The 14,638-nt window shown below is 40.2% G+C and overlaps 1 protein-coding gene across 13 annotated transcripts in view; it reads right to left on the bottom strand.

Moving 5' to 3' along the window:
• LOC141735603 (adenomatous polyposis coli protein-like) overlaps window positions 1-14,638 on the bottom strand; it is a 159,817-nt gene that overhangs the window by 17,904 nt on the left and 127,275 nt on the right. For 9 of the 13 annotated variants that reach the window (XM_074568649.1, XM_074568651.1, XM_074568650.1 and 6 more), the window contains 4 exons: window positions 9,992-10,370; window positions 8,104-8,199; window positions 7,109-7,248; window positions 4,687-4,764 (listed from right to left, as the gene is read on the bottom strand). In XM_074568649.1, coding sequence (XP_074424750.1) covers window positions 4,687-4,764; window positions 7,109-7,248; window positions 8,104-8,199; window positions 9,992-10,370 — 693 coding nt within the window. Of the gene's footprint in view, window positions 1-4,686; window positions 4,765-7,108; window positions 7,249-8,103; window positions 8,200-9,991; window positions 10,371-12,086; window positions 12,721-14,638 lie in introns of those variants that run through there. The other 4 variants (XM_074568655.1, XM_074568656.1, XM_074568662.1 and 1 more) reach the window with 3 other exon arrangements.

Here is a 14,638-nt window from a genome sequence, read left to right as displayed (position 1 = left end):
TTTGTTCTCAGAGTGATAAGAACAATGTTTATAGTTAATGCCAAGGTCAGCTAACTTCATTATTTGCCCCACTGGAGGGTCAGAAAAGGAAAAGTGTAGAGGGGTCCCACCTGCAGGGAGGAGCGAACAAGACAGGTGACCCAAAATTGACCAACAGGGGTATTCCATTCCATCTGCCCCATGCTCAGTATAAAAGCTGAGGGATCAAGGAGTCAGCCCTCTTTCTTCAATGACCAACATCCGAGGAGGACCCCGTCTGTTCATCTGCCTTTGATCCCGATTCGTGTGTTCCTGATTCCAGCTGTGGAATCCATTTCCCACCCATCGCTGAGTCCAGCCTGGGACTTCCCCAGTGCCTGCCGGTGACGTCATCCTGGAAGTTTGATACGGTTTTGTATATACTGTATCTATGTCATTATTTTCTTTTTATTCTATTATTAATATTTCATTAATATTCATCAAGTAGTTTAGTTTCTTCTAAACTTGTAAATCTCTTTATCTTGCTCCTTCCTCTCCTTGGAGCAAGAGGTAGGGGAGAGCATCTGTCATCTTGTCATTGGCCAGTCCAGCCCAAACCACGACAGTATGGTATGATTACCTTTATTAATGGTTATCAAGATCTTTGAATACACTGTGTCTTTTATAATCAGAATAGTTTTCCATCAAAGATGGGTAGCCATTCAGCCTAGGTTCTTGTCTTGGCAGCAGCTAGACTGAGATGCTTCAAAGTAAAGTGCAACTGTCAAGACAGTGGACAGTTATTAAATATTTAACTCCATCCATTTATGGGCAGCTATAAGCATGTATATCCCTCATAAAAACATATTTGATAGAATACTGTTATCTACGGATGTTCTCATTGTCACAAAAGTGTATAACCTTGTTGGGTTATGTGATAAAAGCTCATCTGCACACCCACAAAGGAGCTCAGAGAGGCAATGGTAGGTGGGGGACCCAAATAATACCCTGCCCCAGCTCCTCCTAGGCCCATCACAGGAGCCAGCAGCCCATCACAGACCCATCTGCAGAAGCCCAGAGGAGCACAGGGATGCACATTGGCAGGCGGGAACCCAAATTAAGGACTCAGAAGAAAGGACACTCCCAAGGCTGTCCCAGAAGAGCCATCAGCCCCGTTATCCAGGTGTGAACCCCATCAAGGCGAGCACTCTCCGAAGCACCTTTCAGACTGAGAGGAGTTACTGCCCTGGGGTAAAGGACACATTATGGGATGCAATGGAAGAGCATTTCGGGACTGCACAGGACTTATTATGTGATGTTTAGGGGAGGAACCAAAGGAGAGGAAAAGGGGACATCTAGGTGATATGGGGAGAAACAAGTGTAGGAAAATAGAGAAATTTTGGGAGAAGAGGGGCTGGTCACATATAAATAGCTTGCTGGTCGATATGCTGGTCTGGCTACACCCTGCACTTGATATGTTTTATACCTATTCTTTTTCCTGTGTCTGTCCTATCTTCTTATTAAATTCCTTTCTAACTCCCTGGGTGAGGGTCATAGGGGCCCATGTGTCTGTGGTGACAGTAACAGAAGCGAGTGCAGGTGTGCAAGTGAGCGTGTGAGACTAGCAAATATCAAGCTGGACTAGCTGGTAAATAGGTGAAGTGGCCTAGGAGCAAGGGGGTGAGTGTGTCTATAAGGCCCAGCTCTGTCTGTGTGAGCATCTGTGTGTCTCTAGGGGCAAGAGCATGGGGGGGGTCAGCTATTGGGACTTGGAAAGTCCTGGACAGCTCTGCATGTGTGTGTGTGCACAAGAGAGAGATGGTCTGTACCAGCAACTGAAGTAGGGCTGTGGTCTCAGGGACTCCTATGTCCAGGCACCAGCAACTGGGGAGACTGGGATCCAGGAGTCAGCTACTGGGCAGACTGAGTGTCTGAGCCCAGCTGCTGGAGGGATCCACCTTGCACATATGCATATATATATTCTCATTACCGGATCTCCATCCCGCTCAACCAGAGAGGGGAGCAGGATAAGGCTGTTGCTGTGCTTGTGGGAGTGCTCTGCATGTCCGTCTGTGATCTTTGTGGCCAGCTGTGTACCTACATATATATGTGGTGTATACATTTACTGTGTGTGTGTGTGTGCCTACTGGGAATACATTTTCATCCTCACTACTGGTTGGATCTGGAGGCAATGGAGCTGCAACGGCCTCACCTCTGTTGGGATACTGGATTCGGCCCTCCCTAGCAAAGTTTTTAAAAATATTACTGAACTATTGGTCTTGACATTTAATGGTTAATTTAAATTTGTTGTTTTTCATTTCAATGATAAAAATGAGTAACTGGCACAATTTACCTGTGTTACATCATTCCTTATGTTGTTTTACCTCTCTCATGTCCCCATTTGCTTACGGCCAAACCAGTCCGTCTTTCAATACTTATAATACCCTTTCAATATAAACATCTTTCAATGTTTAAAATCACTTATTTTACCTATCTCAAATCTTTTCTACATTTTTTTGATCATTAGCTGATCAGAAATAAAAAAAATATTCCATCTTTTGCAAATTATTCTTTGCTTTTTAAACACTTGCTGCATATTGAGCAGGTGCTTTTGTGCTTGTCACTACAGTGATTTCAAGCTCTTGTTTTAAATAAGCTGCAACCATTCAGAAAAGTAGTAATGCGTATGAACAGTTGCATTTACTTCTTCCAACATACAGTACTTTCCATTTAAATAATGATTTCCTGTGCTGCTTATTTTAAAAAGTTTTATACACTTCTGGACTTCCTCACAGTCCTCTTTAATCTTGATGAATCTAAATAATTATACAACACTGGCACCCCGCAATTGACTTCCTTTTCAAGAGTCCTAAATATACTTAATATCTGTCCTAATAACAAATCAGAGACTGTACCAAGTATCCTTTATTGTAATTTTAACTATTTTCTCAACCATAATTACTTAGCTTCTCAAGTAGTGGGGAAATTCTTTTTGTCAACAGTGTCTTTAAGATAGAAAGTCTATTTTACTTAAAATTGTTCTTTTATCTTTTTTCTGATGATTCACTCAAACTGCGAGGAAAACAGGGGTTTCCTTTCCAAAATCTGTTCTGATTTATTTACATTATCTATTTATTAAAGTGTATTATAATTTCATATTTAATATTTTTAACTTCCACACCACTGAATAAAAGTTCAGTGCTCTCAACTTTCAGGATCGCCCTAAGCACTTTATAAGATTTAAGAAAAGACTGTTTATTTACAGGATATTTTTTCTTTACACAGCATGAGACACTGGAAGAGACACACTGGTTTAACACCAAACACTGCTGACACTTGAACAAAGTTTCTCTAGGAGGAGGTGCTGGTGTAAAAAGTGGGTATATATGTACTAAGAGAACAACCTTATCAAGTGTCATACAGATTCTCCTTTGAAGTAGAGGTTCCTCTACTGTTATTAGTCTATTATTTATTTGCTGCTAGTGTAGGAGGAGTCTCAGATGCCATGATACTGCATTAACCCTCAGAGTAATTCTAGTCTATTAACACTATCACTAGTAAACTAAATCAGTGAATTTCAGATTGCTCAAACTTATCTTGAAAACTGAACTTCCACTAACAGATCAGGGTCATAAAAGTGAGTTTTATAGCTGATATATATATACTTTGGTGAGAAAACAGAATTTGACCCAGAGTTAAGCATTTTTATAACCACAAAGTTGTACTTCATAATTTACAGAACAAATACAGGTACAAACTTTGCATCAAAGCTAATGCTGACAAGATAACATAAGGATGAGTATGAAGAAGAAAATTAGACTGGGAAGGATGGAACATTTCAAAGATATACCCTAATTAAAAAAAGAGAAAGCGTTCTATGAACAGAGCACTAAAAATCATAGAATCATAGCATCATAGAATTGTTTAGATTGGAAAAGACCCTTAAGATCATCGAGTCCAACCGTTAACCTAACACTGCCAAGTCCACTACTAAACCATATCGCTAAGCACCACATCTACATATCTTTTAAATACCTCCAGGGATGGTGACTCAAACATCTCCCTGAGCAGCCTGTTCCAATGCCTCATAACCTTTTCAGCGAAGAAATTTTTCCTAATATTTAAACCTCCCCTGGTGCAACTTGAAGCCATTTCTTCTTGTCCTATCACTTGTTACTTGGGAGAAGAGACCAACCCCCACCTTGCTACAACCTCCCTTCAGGTAGAGAGCAATAAGGTCTCCCCTCAGCCTCCTTTTCTCCAGACTAAACAATTCCAGCTCCCTCAGCCGCTCCTCATAAGATTTGTTCTTTAGACCCCTCACCAGCTTTGTTGCCCTTCTCTGAAAACGCTCCAGCACCTCAATGTCTTTCTTGTAGTGAGGGCCCCAAAACGGAACATGGTATTCGAGGTGTGGCCTCACCAGTGCCGAGTACAGGGGGACAATCGCTTCCCTAGTCCTGCTGGCCACACTGTTTCTGATATAAGCCAGGATGCTATCGGCCTTTTTGGCGCCTGGGCACACTACTGGCTCATACTCAGCCAGTGTCATGAAAGAAGATACAAATTCAAGCATAAAAATAACTCATGGAGAGGCCAAATGAATGAAAAGAAAGGGGAGCAGAAATACAACATTTTCATACAACATTGTAACTCAATGAAATTGAAGGGATGCAAGATGATGGAAATGTGCAAGCCAAGTAAATATTTCATCTCAAAAGGAAGTACCTGCTGCAAGTCTTCACTTTCAGACTTCAATTGGGCTACAAGTGCTTTCATGCAGTCCTTCATAGAACATAATGTAGCCTGTTAGGAATCAGGAGAAAAAAGAAAATAAATAGAGTATTAAATGACTCATTAGGTGGCTTGATTGTGCACAATTCTTTGATATTTTAAGCTATTCATCTCTGAAGTTCAAAAAAGCTTAGTAAAATGTTTCCAATAACAGATATTTGATCTACAGTTATTAAAATGTTAAGCATAAATACCATTTTTTATTCTGGGAAATACATAAGTGGTGAAATCGTGCTAAATTTTATACTTTTGATAACAAGTCTAGGAACAAATCTGGAACACTAATAGTTTAGAAGCCTTCTTCACTATGTCCCGGATATGAAACTGGACACTCACCTGTAAGCTGGCAATGTGTTGTTACGTGATGTCTATTGAGTCTCACAATCATACTTTTTCTTTCAAATATACATGATATGAAAAGTAATACGACAATTTAAAACTGACACAAATACAACAACATTCCTGACTTCTGAAGACCAAGTTACTTTTTAAGAATACACTAGTAATTAAAAAACTGTAAGGCATACAGTGATATACAAGGTATACAATGGTTGTGACAAAGCACAATTAAAAAATTATTCAAGAACAAAAGTATGTTAGAAATGCATGATTCATTAGCTGGATAGCATGTACATCACTGAATATTTTAGTTTGTGCTATAAACCCAATAACTGCAGCTTTGCAGCAATTACTAATCAGATGATTTTAATAGGCAGTATTTTGTGAAGCACTTCATTTGTAGGAGGGGTTTGTTTCACTCTGTTTAAAACTGAGAGCAAAAAGTGAGTAGCATGAAATCTGGTTTTATTTTTGCAGAATCACAGAATGGTTGAGGTTGGAAGGGATCTCCAGAGGTCATCTGATCCAACCCCCCTGCTCAAGCAGAGCCAGTTGTCCAAGACCATGTCCAGATGGCTTTTGAATATCTCCAAGGAGAGAGACTCCACAACCTTTCTGGGCAACCTGTTCCAGTGCTTGGTCACCCTCACAGTCAAGAAGTGTTTCCTGATGTTCAGACAGAACCTCCTGTGTTTCACCTTGTGCCCATTGCCTCTTGTCCTGTCCCTGGGCACTACTGAAAAGAGCCTGTCTCTGTCTTCTTTGCACCCTCCCTTCAGGTATTTATACACATAAATCCCTGATCCCCCTTGAGCCTTCTCTTCTCCAGGCTGAACAGTCCCAACCCCCTGCCTGGTGCAGGAGTTCACTGCTAGTTACTGGCCTGCAACTAGACTTCATGCCACTGATCACTACCCTCTGGGCCTGGCTGTTCAGCCAGTTCTGAGTCCATCTCACTGTCTGCTCATCCAGCCCATACTTCATCAGCTTCTCTATGATGATCTGTGTCACCAGGTCCCCATCTCCTTCAGCAGCAGGCCCACATTTTCCCTAGTCTTCCTTTTGTCACCTATGTACTTATAGAAGCCCTTCTTGTTGCCTTTGACATCCCTCACTAGATTCAACACCAGGTGAGCTTTGGCTTTCCTAACCACATCTCTGCAAGCTCAGATAGTGTCTCTATATTCCTCTCGGGTTAAATGTCTCTGCTTCCACCTTCTGTATACTTCCTTTTCATATCTGGGTTTTGTCAGGAGCTCTTTTGTTCATCCATGCAGGCCTTCTGGCTTTTTTGCTTAAGTTCCTGCTTGTTGGGATGTAATTTTCATTCGCTCCTGAAGTGTCTTCCATTAGAGTAGAAAGATAAAAGTCTTGTCAGAATGAAGTTATTTGAAGATCCATGTCTTGGAAAACTCTGGGGCAAGAAATTATTAAAAATTTGTATCTTTTTGATAAGCAAAATCCTTGGTAGAAATTAGGGAATCTATTTTTTCCAGTCATTTGAAATAGCATCCATTATGAGCCAGACAAGCTCCAAACATTTAAGAAAGAGGATCCAGGTTGGAGACGTTTGCAAAAATTTGTCAGACAGTAATAATATTAGTAAATAAGTGATAACTTTACAAAATTTGACTAAATTAACAGGTTTAGTTCAAAATCCTCAGAAAAATCTATTATCCATGATCATTGGTACATTATGGAAAGATCTAGTGTATTGTTTACACATAAATAACGTCAATAGATAAAATCTTTACATTCAGTGACAAAATAGAAGTAACATAATTTAATACAAAAGCTGATACTATACTTTTATGATATAACATTCAGTTTGTGCTCTGTGTTAGGAACAGGATGGAATGGCAAAGTTTTGGGGGAATTTCTGTGTTGAGCCGAAATGCAATATTCTATCCCAGAAATGCAATAGCCTATCCCAGAGATTTTCATCACCTTTCTGAGAACTACAAGTCAAACACAGCTATGAACTGAAATTATTATATGTTTGAAATTCTATTTTTACCTTGTTTGCCACATCTCCAAAAGTCAAGTTTGTCAGAGCCATTCCAGCATATCTCCTTAACGTAACAATATAGTGATCACTTGTAAGTCCATACATTTCACAATCCACTTGCAACAGTTCTGCAATGGCCTGCAAACCTCCTTTAAAAATAAATAAGTAATAAAATGAATAATAATAAACAATACTACTACTACTACTAAATGTCAATCCTAATATCAAGAATACAGTATACACACATCAAGGAGTGAATCTCAAACATCTGAAAAACAAATGGCTCAGAAAGCTAAATAATAATTTCTTTAATACACTGTTAAATATTAACTCTGGATCTTGAATTGTGTGCTTAGTACAAGCTGAAAGGTATGGTATCATGATGTTGAGATTTTGGGGAAGATGAGAACAGATGCATTTATAAAGAAGTAAGAAGCACACCCATCTTTTAATTCCACACAGTCAAAAATCACATTTGACTGATGAACTCACACCAAATACATAAAAAGCTATTCATTAAATCTGATAATTATTAATTTAATAATTATTATCACTGAATCTTATTATTCCAGAAAAAATACATATATTTTTTTCATTGATAATGAAAAGTGTCAAATAATGGAAACTTGCGTGCACAGAATTGACTAAAGATGGACTAAAGCATTCAGGCTCTTATACAGGAACCAATATGTTTAATTCATGATGCAAAAAAACCCTCAGAAAGTAGTCTCCATTATAAGTCAAATACTTCTAAAATTGCAAATAGTTTTAGGACTCAAATACCCTTCCAAAACTCACAGCTCATGCCAGATATAAGAGTAACTTGCATAACAAGCCGTCTACTAGGAAATAGTCTAGCTATAAGTTCATTTAAACTGCATCAATCAGAGTTTAAACTAGTGGTTAAAAAAAAAGCCACATATTCAGTGAAGTATACAAGAAAGGAATGTCCACATTTTCAGGAAGCATCTCAAAGGAAGTTAGAGAAACAAATTTAGTCTTACCAAGCTCATTCATAGCATGCCTCTGTTCTTCATAAAATGAAAGTTTCATCAAAACACACACTGCAGGACAGATTTGATGATCAACTGGAACTGGCACTGATCAGGAAATAGGTAACTATTAGTATTTCTTAGATGTATAATTTTGTCTAGATCATAAGCTTTACAAAGAGAATCTAATCTTAAAATAAATAAAGTGCAGTTTTTTTCAGGGTTTGTATCTTCCCAGTAACTCAAGAACAGACAGTTAATTAAGAACATTACTAATAAATGTGAGTACACAGAAGCTTGAATATGTGCACATACAACCAAGATTACATATATGTACTAGAAAAATACTTGAAGCTGAAAAGACTCGTTATGGAAAAGAATTTAGGGAGAATTCTGAATGTATGTATTTAGTAAAAAATATGACTTCAAGTACAAAAAATTATCTATTTCATTGGGAAAAATAATCACAGAATCACAGAATGGTAGGGGTTGGAAGGGACCTCTGGAGATCATCTAGTCCAACCCCCCTGCCAGAGCAGGGTCACCTAGAGCAGGTTGCACAGGAACACGTCCAGGTGGGTTTTGAATGTCTCCAGAGATGGAGACTCCACCACCTCTCTGGGCAGCCTGTTCCAGTGCTCTGCCACCCTCAAAGGAAAGAGGTTCCTCCTCATGTTTAGGTGGAACTTCCTATGCTCAAGTTTGTGCCCATTACCTCTTGTCCTGTCCCCGGGCACCACTGAAAAGAGCCTGGCCCCATCCTCCTGACACCCACCCTTTAAGTATTTATAAGTGTTGATAAGATCCCCCCTCAGTCATCTTTTCTCCAGACTGAAGAGACCCAAGTCCCTCAGCCTTTCTTCATTAAGAGAGGTGTTCCAGTCCCCTAATCATCTTGGTAGCCCTTTGCTGTACCCTCTCCAGCAGTTCCCTGTCCTTCTTGAACCGGGGAGCCCATAATAATAATCTTAGTGAAACAAATCAGTAAGTTTAAATTTTCTGGTAGCATTAAATAATACATTAAATAAGATGTTTCTTTGGGTGTTATGTCCTGATGGTTAATTAAGCCCTTTGTTTCATAACAGAGATTTTTAAGTTCATAATTTTGTGAGCTAAACTTTCCTTAAAGCACAAATTGTATTGATGCACCTTATTCAGAGACCCACTTATACAAAATGATTCTTGCAGTAAAATCCAACATCCAGAATAGAGCCCACCGATTTCAGTAGTATTTCTGATATAGATGTCTACAGCATATCTTTACAAAATGGCAACTTCAATCCTCCCTTACTTAAGAAAAGCAGTTATTGAGTAATCTAGAAGGTTACATCTTTTTGCTTTTTAAAAAACAACTGTTATGTGAGAAAACTCCAATTCACTTAAATTGTCACTTCTCTGGTGTTTTAACACTCAACTATTTCTTATGTATCATGTTCTAAATAACAGTTCACATTATACTGAATAGACTGAAATTATTTAATTTGTGCCCTCTATCCCTTTCCTAGATGAAATTTTTATCTTCTGAACACATCTGAATGAGGAGCAATTTGAGATTATTTATTTAGATATATTTCATTATCCATTCAAAAGTAAAATAGCAATGAGTAGAAATTTATCTTTATTTTGTAGATTATAAATATAAACAACTAGAATTATATCTGGAAAGCATACCAAAGCCTATGATTTAAAGAACAAGTTTATAAATGAGATATCATATCTATAATAGACACTATTTCCTGATACTACCTGAACTTGAATATACATAAATAAAAGAATAAATATAAAAATAAAAGAAATCTTACATACATTCAACAAGAAGTCAGATAAAAGCTGAATTTTTTGTAAATTCACTGCTTGCAAAATATCCTTTAAACATCTTTATGCAGTTTACAGAACCTACTTGGGTTTTTGTCTTGGTCCATGCCTTCTTCATGTGCCTCCTGCCATTTCCAACACGTTTCACAGTAGGCACGTATTTGCTCCAAGAGATGAAGCATGTGGATTTCCTGTCTGGCTCGCTTATCATCAGGCTGGGAGTGAATGATGTTATGCAGTGCTGCACTGGCTCTGGCACAGGCCTCTTTACTACCACGGGAATTTCCTAACAGCACTGAGTCTTTGTCATTGCCATGTAAAAGCTGGATGAGGAGAGGAAGACATCCAGACTGACGCATAGCTATGCAGCTGTCTTGGGAGCTAGACATCGCTAGCAATGTCCGTGACATGTCATCTTTATCATGAGTACCAAGCATCGACAATAATGAATACACCATTTCCACCTGCAGGTCAAATGATTTTAAAAATACAATTACATTTAAAAAATACATATCAAATTAAAACAAAATTCTCAATAGCATGCATGAGCAAAAAAGAAGATGTATTTATGTAATGGCGCAAGAATTTTATAGCATCATAGAACCATCAAATGGTTTGGGTTGGAAGAGACCATCTAGTTCCAACCCCCCCTGCCAGGGGCACGGACATCTTTCACTATATCAGGTTGCTCAAAGTCCCGTACAATCTGACCTTGTATGTATACACTTCCAGGTATGAGACATCCATGACATCTCTGGACAACCTGTTCCGCTGTCTCACCACCCTCATTGTAAAAAATTTCTTCCTTTAATCCAATCTAAATCTACCTTCTTTCAGTTTAAAACCATTGCCCCTTGTCCTGTCACTACAGGCCCTAGTTAAAAAGCCTCTCTTCGTCTTTCTCATAAGTCCCCTTTATATATTGAAAGGCTGAAATAAGGTCTCCTCGGAGCCTTCCCTTCTCCAGGATGAAGAACCCCAACTCTCTCAGCCTTTCTTCATAGGAGAGGTGTCCCAGCCCTCTCACCATTTTTGTGGCCCTCCTCTGGACCCTCTCTAACAGGTCCATGTCTTTTTTGTGCTGGGGACCCCAGACTCATATACCTCATATCCCCAAGTCCTTCTCTGCAGGTCTACTCTCAATCCATCCATCATCCAGTTTTGTACTACTTTGAAATAAATAAGCACTATTAGTTCTTCACCATTTATAATCTTAATAAATCTCACTTAGTGGTTAAATGGCTAGAATGGTAATTATATCTAACTGTATTAATCTGCAAGACTAATGGCAAAGACTTCTAACTTTCCATTGCACACAAGAAATTAGAAACATACTAATGCAAGTGCTTTAGTTTGGGAATGCAGGAATATAATTTAAATTAATTTTACCTCAGAAGAGTATGTTCTGTATGAATCATACTTTCATGAAAAGATGCTCTTCAGTGAAAAATTATTTAATGTATGGCATTAAATACAGTTACTCCAGAAAAGATAAGACTGTTTACATTAATTTTTAACATACATTGTGCTAAAAATCTTACACATATTTTAATGTTTTCCAGGCCAAATTATTTACAGCTAATGCAAAATTGAAGAGTCAATTTAACACTTTCTTCAAGTTTACAGGGATAAAACCAATGGAGCAAACAAATTTTCATTTAGTACATACAGTATAAAGTACTAAGCATTTGTCCAACTAAATCAAGCCATGAAAAAACAGCATTACACATTTAACTCAGAGCAACCAAATTTCAAATTAAAAAATAGCAATTTTTGAGGGGTTCCTTTGGCTGCCATATAACATAGTGGTCAATGCACTATTTGGTTTGTCTTTTGCATTCTATTTCCTTCAGTAATAGCTTTAGATTGAGAAATGTGTTTGGTTCTTTTAGTGAACTTTTAGTAGAACAACATGATGTACGAGGTGTGGTGGGTCGACCCTGGCTGGATGCCAGGTGCACACCAAAGCTGCTCTACCACTCCCCCTCCTCAGCTAGACAGAGGAGAGAAAATATAACGAAAGGCTCATGGGTCAAGATAAGGACAGGGAGAGATCATTCGCCAATTACCATCATGGGCAAAACAGACTCGACTCGGGGAAATTAGCTTAATTAATTACCAATCAAATCAGAGTAGGATAATGAGAAATAAAACCATATCTTAAAACACCTTCCCCTCACCCCTCCCTTCTTCCTGGGTTAAACTTTACTCATGAGTTTTCTACCTCCTCCCCCGGAGAGGTGCAGATGGACAGGAAATGGGGGTTGTGGTCAGTTCATCACATGTTGTCTCTGCCACTCCTTCCTCCTCAGGGGGAGGACTCCTCACACTCTTCCCCTGCTCCAGCATGGGGTCCCTCCCATGGGAGACAGTCCTCCATGAACTTCTCCAACGTGAGTCCTTCCCACAGGCTGCAGTTCTTCACAAACTGCTCCAGTGTGGGTCCTTTACACAGGGTGCAGTCCTTCAGGAACAGACTGTTCCAGTGTGGATCCCCCGAGGAGTCACAAGTCCTGCCAGCAAACCTGCTCCAGCATGAGTTCTCCATGGGGTCACAGCCTCCTTTGGGCATCCACCTGCTCCACCGTGGACCTCCATGGGCTGCAGTGGAACAGCCTGTTTCACTATGGTCTTCTCCATGGGCTGCAGGGGAATCTCTGTTCCAGCACCTGGAGCACCTCCTCCCCCTCCTTCTTCACTGACCTTGGTGTCTGCATAGCTGTTCCTCTCACATCTTCTCACTCCTCTCTCTGGCTGCAGTTTGCATTGCTCAGGTTTTTTCCCCCTTAAATATTTTATCACAGAGGTGCTACCACCATCACTGATTGGCTCGGCCTTGGCCAGCAGCATGTCCATCTTGGAGCCGTCTGGTATTGACTCTATCAGACACGGGGGAAGCTTCTAGCAGGTTCTCACAGAAGCCACCCTTGTAGATCCCCTGCTACCAAAATCTGGTCACTCAAACACAATACTACAAGGTAATATTAGATACTATCTATAAACCGCAAACTCCTAAAGTCAAGAATACAGCAAATTCCAAAATCATAGCACAACATAAAGAAACTTTCAGAGGGAATTGCAAAGTAGCAGTGGGTGTGTTTCTTTAAAATATACCAACTAAGGAATAAATAAAACTTGCAGATTGTTATACAAAATTTTCTAATAATAACTACATTTTTGAACTGGTTACCAGACCAATGAATTATTTTATTTGGTTTCTCTAGCTCCAGAGCCCTCAGCACAGAAAAGACATGGAGGGCCACAAAAATGATCAGAGGAAGGGAACACCTCTCCTATGAGGACAGGCTGAGAGAGTTGGGGTTATTCAGCCTGGAGAAGGGAGAAGGCTCAGGGAGACCTTACTGCGGCCTTTCAGTAATTAAAGGGGTCTTATAAGAAAGATGGGGACAGACTTTTTAGCAGGGCCTGTTGTGATAGGACAAGAGGTAATGGTTTTAAACTAAAAGAGGGTAGATTCAGACTAGACATAAGGAAGAAATTTTTTATGATGAGGATGGTGAAACACTGGAACAGGCTGCCCAGAGAGGTGGTGGAGGCCCCATCCCTGGAGACATTCAAGGTCAGGTTGGATGGGGCTCTGAGCAACCTGATCTAGCTGAAGATGTCCCTGCTCATTGCAGGGGAGTTGGACTAGATGACCTTTAAAGGTCCCTTCCAACCCAAACTATTCTATGATTCAGTATATTCATTAATGACCTGGATGATGGGACAGAGTGTATCCTCAGCAAGTTCGCTGATGATACCAAACTGGGAGGGGTGGCTGATACTCCAGAGGGCCGTGCTGCCATCCAGCGTGACCTGGACAGGCTGGAGAGCTGGGCAGAGAAGAGCCTAATGAGGTCCAACAAAAGCAAGTGCAAGGTCCTGCACCTGGGGAGGAAGAATGTTAAGCACCAGTATAGGTTAGGGGTGGACCTGCTGGGAAGTAGTTCTGAGGAGAAGGATCTGGGGGTCCTGGTAGACAGTAAATTATCCATGAGCCAACAATGTGCCCTTGTTGCCAAAAAGGCCAATGGAATCCTGGGCTGCATAGGGAAGAGTGTGGCCAGTAGGTCGAAGGAGGTCATTCTCCCCCTCTACTCTGCACTGGTGAGGCCACAACTGGAATACTGTGTCCAGTTTTGGGCTCCCCAGTTCAAGAGGGACAGGGAACTGCTGGAGCGAGTCCAGCGAAGGGCAACCAAGATGATTATGGGACTGGAGCATCTCCCTTATGAGGAAAGGCTGAGAGAGCTGGGACTCTTTAGCCTGGAGAAGAGAAGGCTGAGGGGAGACCTTATTATGGCATACAAGTATCTAAAGGGTGGGTTGAAGGAGGATGGTGCCAGACTCTTTTCATTGGTTCCCAGTGACAGGACAAGGGGCAATGGGCACAAGCTAGAACATAGGAAGTTCCGTTCAAATACACGGAAAAACTTCTTTCCAGTGAGGGTGACAGAGCACTGGAACAGGCTGCCCAGGGAGGTTGTGGAGTCCCCTTCTCTGGAGATTTTCAAGACTCGCCTGGATGCAGTCCTGAGTGATGTGCTCTAGGCAATCCTGCTTTAGCAGGGGAGTTGGACTAGATGATCTCTAGAGGTCCCTTCCAACTCTGAAGTTTCTGTGATTTTGTGATTCTGTGATTCTATGAGTACAAATACCGAGTTATTAAAAAAATGGATAGCAGTGGGTAGACTAAGCAATAAGTCTGTTAATATGCATTTTTCTAAAT

This window comes from Larus michahellis, chromosome W, assembly GCF_964199755.1.
Source record: "Larus michahellis chromosome W, bLarMic1.1, whole genome shotgun sequence".
NCBI classification, from domain to species: domain Eukaryota; kingdom Metazoa; phylum Chordata; class Aves; order Charadriiformes; family Laridae; genus Larus; species Larus michahellis.
This window is presented reverse-complemented; position numbering and strand designations above follow the sequence as displayed.